Source organism: Thrips palmi, unplaced genomic scaffold (genome assembly GCF_012932325.1).
Source record: "Thrips palmi isolate BJ-2018 unplaced genomic scaffold, TpBJ-2018v1 HiC_scaffold_18, whole genome shotgun sequence".
Taxonomy (NCBI): Eukaryota; Metazoa; Arthropoda; class Insecta; order Thysanoptera; family Thripidae; genus Thrips; species Thrips palmi.
In genome coordinates, this window is record NW_023144627.1 from 20815340 (window position 1) to 20829983 (window position 14644).

Consider the following 14644-nt stretch of genomic DNA (forward strand, 5'->3'; position numbering starts at 1 on the left):
GGTGTTTGTGTTGCTTCCCCTCCCCCTCCTCCACGCCCAGCCCGCGGCCTGTCGCGGCGCCTCAGTCTCCGACCGGCAGCGGAGCGCGGAGCAGCGCGTTGCAGGAAGCGCGTTCTGGGCGGCGCGGTGCATACAGTGTGGAGCGTGTCCCAGTGCGGCACGCCGGGCACGCCGTCGGCAGACACGACTCGTCAACAAACGAATCCCTATTCGGCTCTCGCCGCGCGAACGGTGTCGTCGCGCGGTCCGGTGAGACGCCACTCGAACACGGCCGTGAGTGACACTTGCAGTGTGGAGGACGCGTCGCCGAGGACGGCGTCGAGCGCGGCGCCGCGACCGCCATGACGCGAAGGCACTCTCGGTGACGGCGAGCGCGCCGCGGTCGGCCCCGCACGGCCCGGGACTGCCATGAGGACGCCGTCGACGGCGCGCCGAGTCCTCCTCACCGGGAACGCGAAGAAGAAGAAGGAGGAGGGTAGTCCGCGAGGACCGCGACGATGGCGGCGGTTCGCGGCCCGGCCGCGGGGACGCCCTGGCTCGACAGGTCAGTCTCCACTGCGACGAGAAGCACGCCCAGCAGTCGTCTTGTCAAAAACGGTACTAGTGTGACAGTCACAAGGTGCATAATTCAGGAAACCAAATTTTTGTGGCTAGCCTGAATCTGCCGCGCTTGATGCGTTTCATGTCGTGCGGGCCGCACTTGCCAAGGCGGTTGGCGCCGCGCCGCGCTTCGAACACGGAGCATTCTGCATTGAGGCAGATTGAGACCGCGGAGGTCGTCATTTCAGCACCCATCCCAGCCGCTGCCATGCCGCCGAGCACTGCAAGACGGAGGAGCATAAACCTGCAGGCACCTGGATTCGCGACTTACGGTCTCGGATTCGTGACACTGCGAGCGGCTCGGCTGAGCGGCCTCCACACACTCGGCGGTCTCAGTGTTGCTACGCGGGAAAAATGTCGTTAGACTTTTGCCGCCAATTTTTCGATGCGTCGTGGGAGTTTTCGCCCACAAGTGTGGCAACACTGACGTGCCCCTCGGACACGCTCGCTCACTTCACCCAGACACTGCTCAATCAAGGCGAGGCTGGGGAAAAAGGCGTTGGACAGCGACCTGGTTCAAAGTTTGGGCCGCAGGGCACAGCGGGGCACCGCGGGGCTCGGCTCGGGGAGTCGGACCGACATTCGGGTGTATTCGTCGAGCCTTCGGCTGCATTTTCGGCCGTTCGGCTCGCCGGGATCGTGGCAGCCCTGTCAATCAAGGGTGCGCCTGCGAGGCATATCGCAGCGCCCCGCGCGTGCGTCTGTAGTGTGTGTGTGTGTGTGTGTGCGAGAGAGAGACAGAGAGAGAGAGAGTGACCCCGCTCGGTCATATGTCATGCCTCGAGCGACAGCCCGGCGTCACCGCGGTCACCACAAGCGCGCGCGTCGCGCTGCAGCGCCGTGCCATTGGCTGCGCGGCGCTGTGTCGCTTGGATGACTCAATTAGGCCGATCGCAGTGCCATGATTGCTGCGGGTGCGAGAGAGACAGCGCGAGTGTCGGCTCGGCCTAAGGCGCTTTGGCTACCTTGCCGCGCTCCTCCAAAAATGAATCTTAATTTACGGCGAGGGTGCTGTGCTGGCCTAGGCAGCGGTTTCGTCGCTCTGTCTCTCTCGCGCCGACACCGGACGGTCCATGAGTGCGAGAGAGACGCAGCGACGAGGCCAGTCGGCAGGGCCAGGTAAAAGTGTCCGACTTGACCGCACTCTGACCGAAGTCTGTCCGAAAGGGCTCCGGGGCACCGCGCGGCAGAACGGATTGCATTCTTTGGTTTTCAGTCTCAGCAAGCCGCGCTCTTGACCCCAGAGAGAGAGAGAGAGAGAGAGAGAGAGAGAGAGAGAGAGAGAGAGAGAGAGAGAGAGAGAGAGAGTGAGAGAGAGAGAGAGAGACTACTAAACGCCGGGCGCACGCGTCAAAGCCAGCGGCTCAATTTCGGGCCTGTCTGATAATGCCCCGCATAGCTAGCCATTAGGCTTGGCCTGCTGAGATTCCGTGGTTCTTTGCTTCGTGCGGCTATGGATACTGTTTGCTCGGCTTTCGTTTGTTTCCTTCTTTCCTCTCTCTCTTCCTTTCTTCTCTTCCTTCGTCCCCATTCATTGCCATTCATCCGTTCTTTCATACGCTTCATTGAATGAACATCGAACGACCGGAGTCATCCGTCCACGGATCCATGCCATAAGTGGGTACTAAGTACTAGACAGTGAGGTTTGTAGAGCACAGTTTTGCTCATGGTTTTGCTGGTGCCGAGAAAAACGGTCGTGGTATTTTGGCGAGCCGCATAGAGTGAAGCGGAACATGCCCGGCCCCACCCCCCTCCAAGCAGCGTTCGCTCTGTCTCGCTCGCACTAGTGGGGCGTCCCTCACAAGTGCGAGCGAGACAGAGCGACGACTCTGGCGCGCGCTCTGGGACAGAAAGCACACCTAAGTTGACACGTCCTTGAGCTGGCGCAGTCCACTCGCGCGGCTAGCGCGCGGCCCCCCGGACATGCAAAAGTAAAACGGAGATAAAGAGGCTGTGACTCGGCCACTGGCGGGGCGGGGCGGGGCGGGGTGATGTCAGCGCCCTTTTACCAGCAGCATCTCGTAAAACTCGCCATAAAGAAATGAGCCGGCGCGACGACCTTGTCATCGGCTCAACTTCGGACACTGCTTCGGCACTGCTTCGGCTCGACACTTCGCTTCGGCTCCACTTCGGCTTTCGGCGCGCGATGTCGGTCGGCCGCTCGGCTGTTGAACCGCGGTGCACCAACTTAACCCTTTATTTTCTTGAACTTTTTCCCCTCTCCGTCCAAGACCGTAACCACACACTGCGGAAGGATGCGCAGGATTTTAGCGCGCGTTCCATTCGCTGTCTGGCCTTTGTTTCTCGAGTTATTTATCTAGCGGTTTAATTTGATTGCGTCACGGCACAGAGGACGGCAGCATCATGACAGAAAGCAACGTGCTCAGTGACGGCTTTGCTTTCGGACCTTCGATGGACGGGCTAGTTGAACACAGTGTACGTACGGGTTAATGTTTTTTACGGTCCATTGTTTCTGTGGGTTGACGCTACGTGCGAAGGCCTGGGCAAGGTGTGCATCTCGGGCTGTGGGCTAGTTTGAACGCGGTAGGCGTCCCTGGCCTGTGAGGAGTTCCGTTGCTTCCCATCGTTTCATCTTCAATTATTCATCCGTCGCAATTTTTTTTTCAAATTGTTTGTTTTGTTTTTGTTGGCCTGGCCGTTTCTTGATGTACAAAAATGTAGAAAGGAATTTGGTGTGTAACCGTGCAAGTATGTGTACTCGAGTGCGTACGCCGCGCCTGAGAGTGTGTACGTGTGTGTAGGAGTGGAGGTGACAGGGAAGGCTTTATGTGTGAACAGAGCTACAGGTGTAGCTCGTATCTCAAGCACGCCCTTCCCTTTCCGATACCCCTTCCTCTGCCCCCCCCCCCTCTCTCTCTCACACACACACACACACGGTGGAGACTCCTTATCAAGACATCGGTCCAGTGCATGCATGACGGGAGGCGACAAGTGCTCCAACACCTCTACAGGCCACCTCCACCGAGATGAACACACACACACACACACACACAGCGCGCGTCTCATCCATTGTGTGACTCTTTTAAGCCTCGGTTTCCGTCTTTCTTACGTACGAAGAAATAATAGTAACCCAAACTTTTCATTGTCCTCTCTTTTGGCGTGGAAATCCTCTGTGCTGTGTGGAATGGGGGAAAAAAATGAGTCATTACCTTTGGCATCGCCTCTTTCCATTTTTGTGGTTCTCTTTTTGGACCGTACCTTGATGCGATGCTTGAAACGCCCACACACACACGCACACACACACACACCGTTATTGAGAAAAAGCCGCTGTAATTCAAATCTCCCGCGCTGCGATGCGGGTTGCATTTGTTTGTGGTCTGGGCTTCCTCTGGCTGCTCTCCGTCTCCATTGCCGAGAGCATAACTCACACTTTAAGCTCGTTTAAACTCCCTTTATCCCCCAAGGTGGGAGCCAAGGTGGCCGCGCACAGCCGCGCACTGCGGCTCATACAACGCAATTAGAATCAATTGCTGGCGGGGGGAGGGGAGGGGAGGGGGTTTCATGGACTGCCCTATGATCTGCACAGAAGAAGAAAGTCGTCTGGACTTCCCTTTAACATTACTGACTTGCAATAAAAAGTAATTTTAACATAGTGGCTTTTTTTTTGATTCATTGGAGACGAGGTGACATTATGCGGCGATAATGCAACAAGAAATTTCCCTTCATTTTCACTTTTTCATCCGAAATCTTTCCTTGTGCTGCTCAATCGTTTTCCATTTTCCGACTCGGTCCCCGCAATGGATGGAGACCCCCGGCTGGAAACGAAACAAGCTGTCTGCGGCTGGCTGGCTGCCTGGCCCTCGCGGTGCTAATAGGGTCCGAGTTATGCGTGGGATAAATCAGAGACGTTATGCTTTATTGACATGCATCTCGTGTGTAAACAATACCTGGCGGCTAGACGGGGCGCGCAGCAGCAGAGCCGAGCAAACGCTCCTCCCGTGCTGCTTCGGAGCCTCGCCGTCCAGCAGCTAGAAACAGCTCAAAAGTGCACTTTTTCCAATATTTGCCGCTTGAAATCCGCCGACAAAGACGACGCTGCTACCGCTTCCCCATTCTCCGCATGGAGTGTCGAGGGCCTATACGTCGGTCACTGGCATGTGGTCGCTTTACTGATTCCTCAAATTTCCGCATTTTCGAACCTTAATAAAAAAAATTATTTTTAAAAAGGTTTTGGGCAATTTTTGGGCAACTTTTGAAACGAATTTAAATCTCTGAATTGTTTTTCGGATTTTCGGACTATTTTTCTTTTTAAAAAAATTTCAAATCGTTTTGGATTTTAAAACTATTTTTTTAAGTTTTTGTTTTGAGCTGTGTACGGTTCCAATCAGGCAGCGGTCTCGCACCGGGAGCACTTATTTATGGTTGTGACGAGGCTGGACTAGGCTGGACGAGGCGGCCCGCCACGCCACTGCAAGGCACAGCACAGCCGGCCTGGGAGACGGATCGCGGCCAACGTCTCCATTCCCATCAATAAATATGTATCGGGCAAACCATTATTTATTGCCGTTTCGAACAAAAAGGCTTAAATCTCCGCCAATTAGCCCCGCAAGTGCGACTATCCGCTTGTCTGAAGGGTTAGTTTTCGTTCAGTTTCCGGGGTTTTCTGGATAGACGTGTGCAGTGAACCGTACGCGGAGGGCAGACGGGCCTTTCTGTGTAGCGGTCCAGCGCCCCGTCAAAAGAGCGCTCTAATTCGCGCTCCCAGCCGCCGTAGGAGTTATCCCCGGCCCTCGCAGTGCCCGTAAGAGTTTCGCCAGGCGGACACTCACTTGATCCTCGCCTGCCTATGAAATCTGCGATGGCTGGCCCGCCACTGGAAGGAAAACTTATCAGATTTATTAATTACGATTTTACGACCTTATCAAGACTGTCTGGTTCCACCCGCTGCGTGCAGTCCGTGACCCTGCGCTGTTGTCACCGACGCTATCAGACGGGCTCGATTCCTCAACAAAGTTTCAATGCTGCTCTTAATTAGCCTGGCTAACGCAGTAAATTAATTTCTACAATTTTGTGCGTAGCACCCTACTTAAATGTAAAACTTTCTAAAAAAAATAATAAAATTTTTGATGGGTATTTTGTAAAGTGTAACTTTTTTTTTTTGAAATAATTGAAAGTTGCAAAGTTTTACGTCGTCGGTACTACTGTGCGGCTGTGCGGCCGGCCGCCTCGCCGAGTCGGCAGTGCATGATGGCACACCACGATGGCACGCCACGCCGCCTTTAGGCCGGCCGAACAAACAAACATTTGGCATCCCACTCCCCCCCCCCCTCCGCTCACAGCGCTGGCTACTTTTTGACCGGCTTTCAGCCCGGCGGACACAGAGGGCGGCTTAGTTCAGACTCATTCATGTCCGTCCCGATCAGCACTACATCGCAACAGTTCCTCTCCCTTTTTTTTCGGCCCACCCGCCATCATTTTGTTGTTTGTTGTCATTGTTGTTTCCCCGCTTTTCTTCTCTTTTCCCGGGGCCTTGGATAAGGAGGAGGGAGTGAGAGAGAGAGGGCGTGGGTTTGATTTTCTTGTATCGACGACCACCGGACATCGCTGTCAGAGAGCCGCTGATGTCCCCGCCCCTGGAAAGTTCTCTTGAATGACGATTTCGGCGGCACGCACACAAAAAGATTGAAAACTGTGTATCTACTCTCCAAAAAATTGGTCTAATTTTCGAACCAGGATAATTTATCTAACACGGGGGAAACAATGTGTGAAGAGAGCGGGGGGCGTGGAGTTGTTGTCGTGTCATTTTAGCGAACTCCGGGGTCAGATTCACTCAGACGCGCGGGATTTAGTTTGGTCTCCCCTCCTTTCCACACAAACACACTCAAACACACACACACTCACACACACACAGAGGCCGCCACGGCCCATCGCGCCCCCCAGCGGGGCTCAGACACGCGTTCGCGCGTCCGCGCCTGCAGCGTCGCTTCGAATTACACTCGCCGCGTGAGTCCATGTGTCCGTGCGCGCCGTGCCGGCTGGGCCGGCTGTGCCTCCGCCCAAGGACCGTGAGCTCTGTCTCCGTCGCACCCGCAGAGACCTCCCGGAGGCGAGAGAGAGACAGAGCGACCGAGTTTTGGCTCTGCTCGCGGAAGCACAATCCATTTCCACACTCGAATCGGCTTTCCGGCGCCTCGCCGTGCCGCCGCTCGATTTTTCATGACCAATTTGACGGAACGCCCATTTTTATTTCTTGCCTCATATCAAATGATGATTTTTCTATAACTGTACGTTTTTTGGTCTGGCCTTGTTGCAATCACAGGAGGGAAAGCTAATGACGGACAGACGGACAGACAGACAGACAGACAGACAGACAGACAGACTTGCATACTGTCACAGTCACGTCTCTTCCGCTGCGGACGCACCGCACACCGCGTGCCACACTGCGATCTGTGCCAATCACCTTTTAGCCGCTAGACAAAGTTGCAGCCCCGGCCTCCAAACAAGCACGTCCGACCCTCTCTCTCTCTCTCTCTCTCTCTCTGTGTGTGTGTGTGTGTGTGTGTGTGTGTGTGTGTGCAAGCGTTACGACGGATTGTGTTTCATGCCTAAAGGGACCAAACGAGGTTCCGCTCCTGTTCACCGCTGCTTGCTTTGCTGCTGTGCTACTGCTGCTGCTGCGCTGCCCGCGTTCCTAGCAATAACTTTATTTTTTAAGGGGGCCAGTTTGACAATGCAGCGGCGTGTTAGCTAAAACGCCATACGCCCTGCCCCCCTCTTTTTACACACACACTCACACTCACACACACACACACACACACACACACACACACACACACACACAATCGACAGACAGGAGGGCAGCAGCCAAACGAGCGCAAGCGTCCGTAGAGAATGAATCGGCGTGGTCCCAGTTGAATGGGCACGCTGCTGCGTCCCAGCCTGTCTGTCTGTCTGTCTGTCTGTCTGTCTGTCTGCCTGTCTGTCTGTCCGCCTGCCTGTCTGCATGCAGTGTGCGCGCACTGGAAAAACGGCCCATCGTCATGTGGTGGCGCTTGTTGTCACATTCGGGGGGAAACACTTTATTTCACATAGGTATCACACAAAAAAAAACAACAACAAATAAGGTCGGAGCTCTGCAGTTTTAAAGGGCTTTGTTTTATTGTGTTTGTTTAGTTCAAACAAAACTTAAATTGAGCTCATGGACTTCGGTGTTTTGTCACTAGTCCGAAACTACTGCAGGTGACTCACAGTCGCTCTACGAGGGGCTCTAAGGTTGGGGCGTCTTTTTGTGCTGCCTGTCTCTGTCTGTCTGTCCCTTTGTCAGTCTTTGTCTCCTCCAGGCGCCACCAGCGCCAGCGTGCAGTTCGGCTGGCGATCACTGACTGAGTGGCTGTCAGCTGACGGTCTCCGGGGCGGGACTTTTGAACAGAGAGAGAGAGGGGGGGGGGGAGGTATTGTGCCACACGGCCCGCTCTCCGGAAAGGTAGCGTTCCCTTCCCCTCCCTCGTGATAAGGCCCCCAGCCGCACACAGCCTTTACAACGCGTTTCCTCCTCTCACGCCGGGCGCGTCCTCCGAGATGCATTTCGAGAATAATTTTCCACACGAGAATGTCCTCCAATTGATGCGACATTGTTGGTACGCTCGTGAAAAAAAGGGGGTTGGATGAAAATGTCAACAAGTTGCGATGAAATTGTCAAATCGGCCAAAATGTCAACCTGCGTTTTGTCATACAGCAACAACAAATTTTAAAAGTGATTTTATTTTTGTCGTTTATAACATTTCTTTGTGTGGAAGGGGAGGGGGTGAGCCTCTGGGCCTTGGATCGGATCTGCGATCAATAATTCATCATGCGCATCGCGAAATTGGAAACGTCATCAGCAGCGAGGATCGCCTTGGGCGATAACTGGAGTGCGCATCGTTAGCAGGGACGGACTGACACCAACGCGGCAGCCTGGCCAACGGACAGACGGACGGACAGACGGACGGACGGACGGACGGACAGACGGACAGACAGACAGAAAGACAGAAAGACAGAAAGACAGACAGGCAGACAGTCAGACGGACAGACAGACAGTTAGACAGTCAAATGGCATCGAGCTTGCCTGCGATTCGAGTGCAAGTCGCGCTTTACGAGTGCAGCACCCTTCCAGGCCGTTGCTTGGCGTTGCTTGGCGATGCTTCGCCTTGCTCGCCGACGCGGGTTCAAATACTCGCTTTTATATTCGCCCCTTCATAAAGCCTCCAAGACAATGCGCTGCGGGCTGACCCGCATATTGCAGAGTGCATCCACCGCGATGCGCGCCGCGCCGCTCAGTGGTCCGTGGCGGTGGACTCACTCGACTCTCTCGCACTCACGGGGCTGGGGCGCTGGGTGCGGGAGAGACAGAAAGGGACTCTCGGGACGGGGGGCGCAGCAATGGTGACCACACCTTGGCCTTTATTGCTTCCGGACTTCCGGTTCCAGGGTTCAACACCCGGCAGCGTCATATCGGTCGCGAAAGTCGCTGACGTGTTCGCCAATGTGTTCGCCCATTCGCGGCGCGGTTTTACACTGTAGGGCGGAATTCCGCCAGCAACTGGTCAAACTGTCGCTAGTACAAGCTTCCGGACGGCAGGTTAGTCTAGTTCCCTGTGCTCTGACATTTCCCCCTCCCCTCCCCGTGTTTACGGCTGCTCTATCGCCTCTATAAACCGAGGACGCCTCCTAGTGTCTATCCATGTCCACACCTGGCGCCATCGCCCCCATGACCCTCATGCCTCCAGGCCTCCAGGGCCTTCCAACTTCATTTGGAAGCCGCCGCCCCCAGGGGGCCAGAAGATCGGTGGAGCCGGCCGAAACTCTTGACGCGTTTTGAGCTTCAGAGAGTCGCCAAATGGGACTCTAATCGAACTTGTGACCCCACCAATGGATTCCTTGTTCGGAGAGCAATCCATTGGTGGGGTCACACGTTCGATTCGAGTCCTGCTTAGCGACTCTGGAGCTCAAAACGCGTCTAGAGCTTAGGCCGCCTCCGCCGGTCGTCTGGCCCACTGTGCGCCGCCGCCCCCAAGGGAAAGGTTACCCTTTGACATTCCTGGAGGGCCCCTGGAGGGGGTGCCCGTTCAATGGAAGGGCTGGGGGCGATGACCGGAGGGCGGAGGCCCTTTTTGTTGCAGACGTGTGAAGCAGGGCCAAAGCGGACCAAAGGGAACCAAAGGCAGCCAACCAAAGGGCCACTAAAGGGCCCAATCGAAGCGATCGATCTGATTACCAGTGTCCACCAAAGTTGCAGTGTCAGTGGGTGGCGAACCCTGCTCTGAAAAAAAAATTATTGACTCTAAGTCATATTAATTTTTCTCGTGTCCTTTTTTTTGGCAGAGCTTTCCTGGCGCCACGAACGAACGCGCACTTAGTAAGGGACTAGCTTTTCCACCCGTTTTCACCTTCTCTCGTCCACTTATCTCTTTCTCGCTATCGCTCGGTTTCATCATTTTGTCGTTAAAACACACGCACCGATAAGGCGTAACACATTTAGCCCCTCCCCCCCAAAAAAACAACAAAAAAAAAAACACAAAAAAAGCACGCACGATTTGCAATGACGGGCTGACTGAACCAATCAGAGAGCGGCATTGTCTGGGCGGTCGTGAGATCTTCACACCGATCGAGTAATCGCAGATGAGTCCACCCGAGTGATACGGTTTTATCGAGATCGACACGAGCGCCGGCGACCGGAACAGATCATCAGCCGGCCGAAGCAGTGTAATCAAATCGATTTAATGTGTCGGTTAAAAACAATTGCTGAAAGCAATGGTGTCACCCATTATTTTACCCTTGTTTGAAGTTCGTTTTTGTTTTTGTTTGGCAGGCTGTTTCCCTGGCTGCTGGGCTTGGTGTCCGTCGCCGTGGTCCTGGCCGAGGACAAGGGCGGTGCCAGGACCTTGAGCAACAGCCTCAGCCCTTTGGAGGTAAGTCGATACTGAGCCGAGCCGCCTTGCAGCACCTTCAACTCACCGGACCCCCTACCGAACAACAGGACTAAAATTTTGTCGATTTCCACCTTCGTCGCACTACCCGCACCAATAGAGGACCTGACACTCAACACAGCAAAAAAATGTGCTTTTACTCGTCGGCGATGGGACTTTGGTGACAGTCTGGCGTTGTTGGCGTGACCGCGTTCCGACCAACTTTTCAAATCTCCCCCGCAGCCTGCTTGTGCGCTGGGGCGCCCCGCGCGAGCTTGCGTGCGTGTGTGTGTGTCTTTGTGTGTGTGTGTGCGTGCGTGTGGATCCATACAACTGTCAGTCTTCTGCCGTTGACGGAAATCGGGTGGGTCCCTTGGTCCTGGTAGACCCGGTAGAACGATGCGTAGCGGGGGGCGGGGCGGGGCGGGGCACTCGCGTCGTGCTGTCTCTCTCGCACCCCTTTCGGGACGCCCCGTGAGTGCGAGAGAGACAGAGCGACGGTTTCGGAATCGGCCCAGGCTGCGTCGCGGGGCCTGGGGCCGCCTAGGGCGTGCAGTTCCGCGGGGACCGCCGGTAAACTCGCGGCCCTTTTCTGTCTCTCTCCGTCCCTTTTTGTTGTTGTTGTTGTTGTTGTTGTTGTTGTTGTTGTTGTTGTTGTTCCGAGACGGACGTCGGCGTGTGAGCTATTCCAACACGCCAAAATATTACACGCCTTGGGATTATAATTTCACGGGCCTCCCGTCTGACTGCAGCCCGGCGGAGCGGACTTCATGCGGCGGGGCGGGGCGGGGCGGGGCGGGGCGCGGCGGATGCGGCAAGGCAAGGCGGGGCGCCCAGCTCTCTGGGAGGATGCCGCCCGATAGACTATAGAGCACGCAACGCAGAGCGACGCGAGGAAGACCCGCACAGCCTCACGAAGCAGCCTCGGTTCACACTCTCAAATTCACAAAAAAAAATCCTGTAATTTTTAGAAAATAAAATAGAGGAAGTTTGTTTGCGGAGATGACTCCTTTACTACCTTAGCTGCAATTGCAACGAAGGTGTCAGCTTTTTAAAAGACTTTTTCACTTTAAATTTGAAAAAAAAAGTTGATTTGTATTTTTAAAACTGTAACTATTTACTCAAAGTATGTTTCTCGGTGTCAATCATGAGTCAAGGTTGCATCAGCTCAGGGCGAGTATGCTCCAAGGGAGACGCCTTAATGTCCGGGCAGGAGAACCCTTTCCCTGTCATTGAGCAACATCAGTGCTCCTCGTGAAATCCACTGTCTCTGCCAGTCCAAAACAGTATTGTAGGTTTGCACCAGTCGGACAAGCACATGACATTAAACTCATCGGACGGCTGGGTGGGTGATGCTGGTGGTGCGGTGGGTGGCTCGGACAAATTTGTGGATGTCACTGCTCTGCTAGTATAATTTCTCCTTATCAGACTGTTTATGGTCGAGCTGGCAGCGGCTAGGAGACATCTTCACTTCTTTCCTAGTTACAAGTCAACTGACTTCCTTTATTCTCATTAGTTTTTCTACTCTCTATTTTTAATTAAATTTTTAAACACCTTTTTGAAAAAATATTAAGATGTTCTGAAACTATGAAAGCATCCCCCCCCCCAAAACGAACACACACACACTCGCACAGAAACTACACTAATACATAGTAGGCGCAATCCCTCGGGCGGGATGGCCGGGGTTTTATGCTGCTGTAAATTACCACTATCTTCGCCATAAATGAATCGACACCTTTACGGTTTTCCAATCGCTTCCCCTCGCCGAGCGACCACAGACTTATCGGCAAACTCCGGCTGGCTTTCTCGAACGTTTTGTAATCCGGGAGAGAAATCAGAACGGAATAGCGGAGTCCGAATTAATCCAAGATCCAAGCCACCCGAATCCTTATGTCTTCAACTGAGGTATACTCAGTTATAATTTTTTCCGTAATTTTTCTGTTCCATAATATCGTTTTGTCAGAGGAGCCGCGACTAAAACCGGCGCCGGTCGTTCGCGGCCGTTCGTCTGTATGGAATGTCGAGAATCCGAGAAGGAGCCATGGCAGCACCAGCAGCGGGGCTCGCGGGGAAGAGCGCGAACCGTTGCCTCTGCACTCTAAATTTTGACAGTGTAGCTCTATTGTTTATTATCGCACTCTCGGCCTCTTAATCCACTGGGCCCGGGGCGCGAATATTCGTCCACCGTGTTTACAAATTGACCGTTATTTTCGGAGCAGTGTGCCGAAGTGGCGAAGGCAGTGGGCCAGCAGAAGACCGGTGGAGGCGGCAAAAATTCTAGACGCGGTTTGAGCCCCAGTCGCTAAGCAGGCCTCGAACCAAACGTGCGACCCCACCAATGGATTCCTCGTTCGGAGGGCAATCCTTTGGTGGGGTCACACGTTTGGTTCGAGTCCCATTTAGCCACTCTAGAGCTCAAAACGCGTCTAGAGTTTTGGCCGCCTGCGCCGGTCTTCTAGCCCACTGTGGGCCGTCGGTCGGGGGGCCTCGACGGGGTAGGCGCCGGTTGACGCTGTCCAGGACGGAAGGCAACACCGAGTCGCGCCAAAGCGCCGTCTGTTTTTATGGCGTCGCTCGAACGGCAGACGCCACGCCACGCCACGCCACGCCACGCCACGCCACGCCACGCCACGCCACGCCACGCCGCGCCGCGCCACGCCACGCCGCGCCACGCCACGCCACGCCACGCCACGCCACGCCACGCCACGCCACGCCACGCCACGCCACGCCACGCCACGCCACGCCACGCCGGCCGCCAAAACGACCCTAAAGCGCGGCAATTCGCAGCGCGATCGCTAATTCCCATGTTGCAGCGCGTCAAGTGGAAAGAATTGAGTCATTAGACTAGACGGCGTTTTGTGGTAGAGATTCTATCTCCGTTAGTATCCTGAAGGAAAGGAGGAGGAAGGCTTGGCGACAGTTCAGGATCCTATGAACGCTGGATCGGATAACACAGCTGACAGCTTCGTCAAATGTGCCACAAGAAAACAAAAACAGCATTTTCAATTTTAAAAATGTAATAAAATTTAGCTATTGATAGCTATATGCGGGCGAAAAAGCAAAAAGCAAAATCTTTTTCTAGTTGTGCACCATACGGTGCCATTGCTGTCATTCGCGTGACTGTACGAGGACGGGGCACCACCCTCTGTCGGTCAGACGACGAGCTGACGTCTAACGACCGTGTCACTCATAAGTCTGTATTGCCGCGGCGCGCCAGACGAAGTGCACAAAATTATCACGAGCTCACACTAGCCGTGTACTTTGCTGCTGTTCGCATGTACTAATTAGTGCAATGTACACAGTGGAGCCCATTTTTCTACACGTTTTGTCAAATTATTTTTGCTACAAAGTTAGGTTAATGTTTTTTTTTTGTTTCCCTTTTGTTTTGCGTTTTCGTTTTCGCGTTTTCGTTTTCGCGTTTTCGTTTTCGCGTTTTCGTTTTCGCGTTTTCGTTTTCGCGTTTTCGTTTTCGCGTTTTCGTTTTCGCGTTTTCGTTTTCGCGTTTTCGTTTTCGCGTTTTCGTTTTCGCGTTTTCGTTTTCGCGTTTTCGTTTTCGCGTTTTCGTTTTCGCGTTTTCGTTTTTGCGTTTACGTTTTCGTTTTTGTCTCTGTTTGACTGGCTTTGGTGCTTGCAGGGCTTGGCCCCGGTGGCGCCCGACCCCGTGACGCCTTCCTGGCTGTCCGGCAGCTGGGGCCCGTGGTCGCCCTGGAGCGAGTGCTCGCGGTCCTGCGGCACGGGCGTGGCCGTGCAGACCAGGGAGTGTCGCCGCAGGGTCCGCGCCGTGAACAAGAAGAAGGACAAGAAGAAGCACAGGTACGTCCTTTCGGTTAGCCGTGCGCGATAAGGCATTGGATTCCCCGCCGATAGTGGCGGGTTCGAAACCCGCTGCCGGCGCTCCAATTTCTTTTCGCCACGTCTTTGTCGTGCCGCTGTGCGGCATCCTCTGACAACCTCGCTTCCGGTTGGCCGAGCGCGTTAAGGCGCCCGATTCCCCGCCGAAGGTGCAAGGTTCAAAACCCGACCGGCGCCTCATTTTTTTCCGACGCCAGGTCGCTTTTGTTTTGCCGCTGTTGGACACGGCGGCGGCCTCAGTGTCGCAAAGGCAGCGCCACAATGGCGAAGGAGAACGACATCTTGAT

General features: G+C 54.5%; 1 protein-coding gene across 1 annotated transcript in view; it reads left to right on the forward strand.

Moving 5' to 3' along the window:
* Positions 1 to 80: 80 nt before the first annotated feature.
* The window catches only part of LOC117644781 (ADAMTS-like protein 4), a 42905-nt gene continuing 28341 nt past the window's right edge, over positions 81 to 14644 (forward strand). Inside the window, exons 1-3 of the mRNA XM_034384399.1 lie at positions 81 to 544; positions 10409 to 10508; positions 14140 to 14318. Of these exons, the coding sequence (XP_034240290.1) occupies positions 498 to 544; positions 10409 to 10508; positions 14140 to 14318 (326 nt within the window). The 5' untranslated portion in view covers positions 81 to 497. The remainder of the gene's footprint in view (positions 545 to 10408; positions 10509 to 14139; positions 14319 to 14644) is intronic.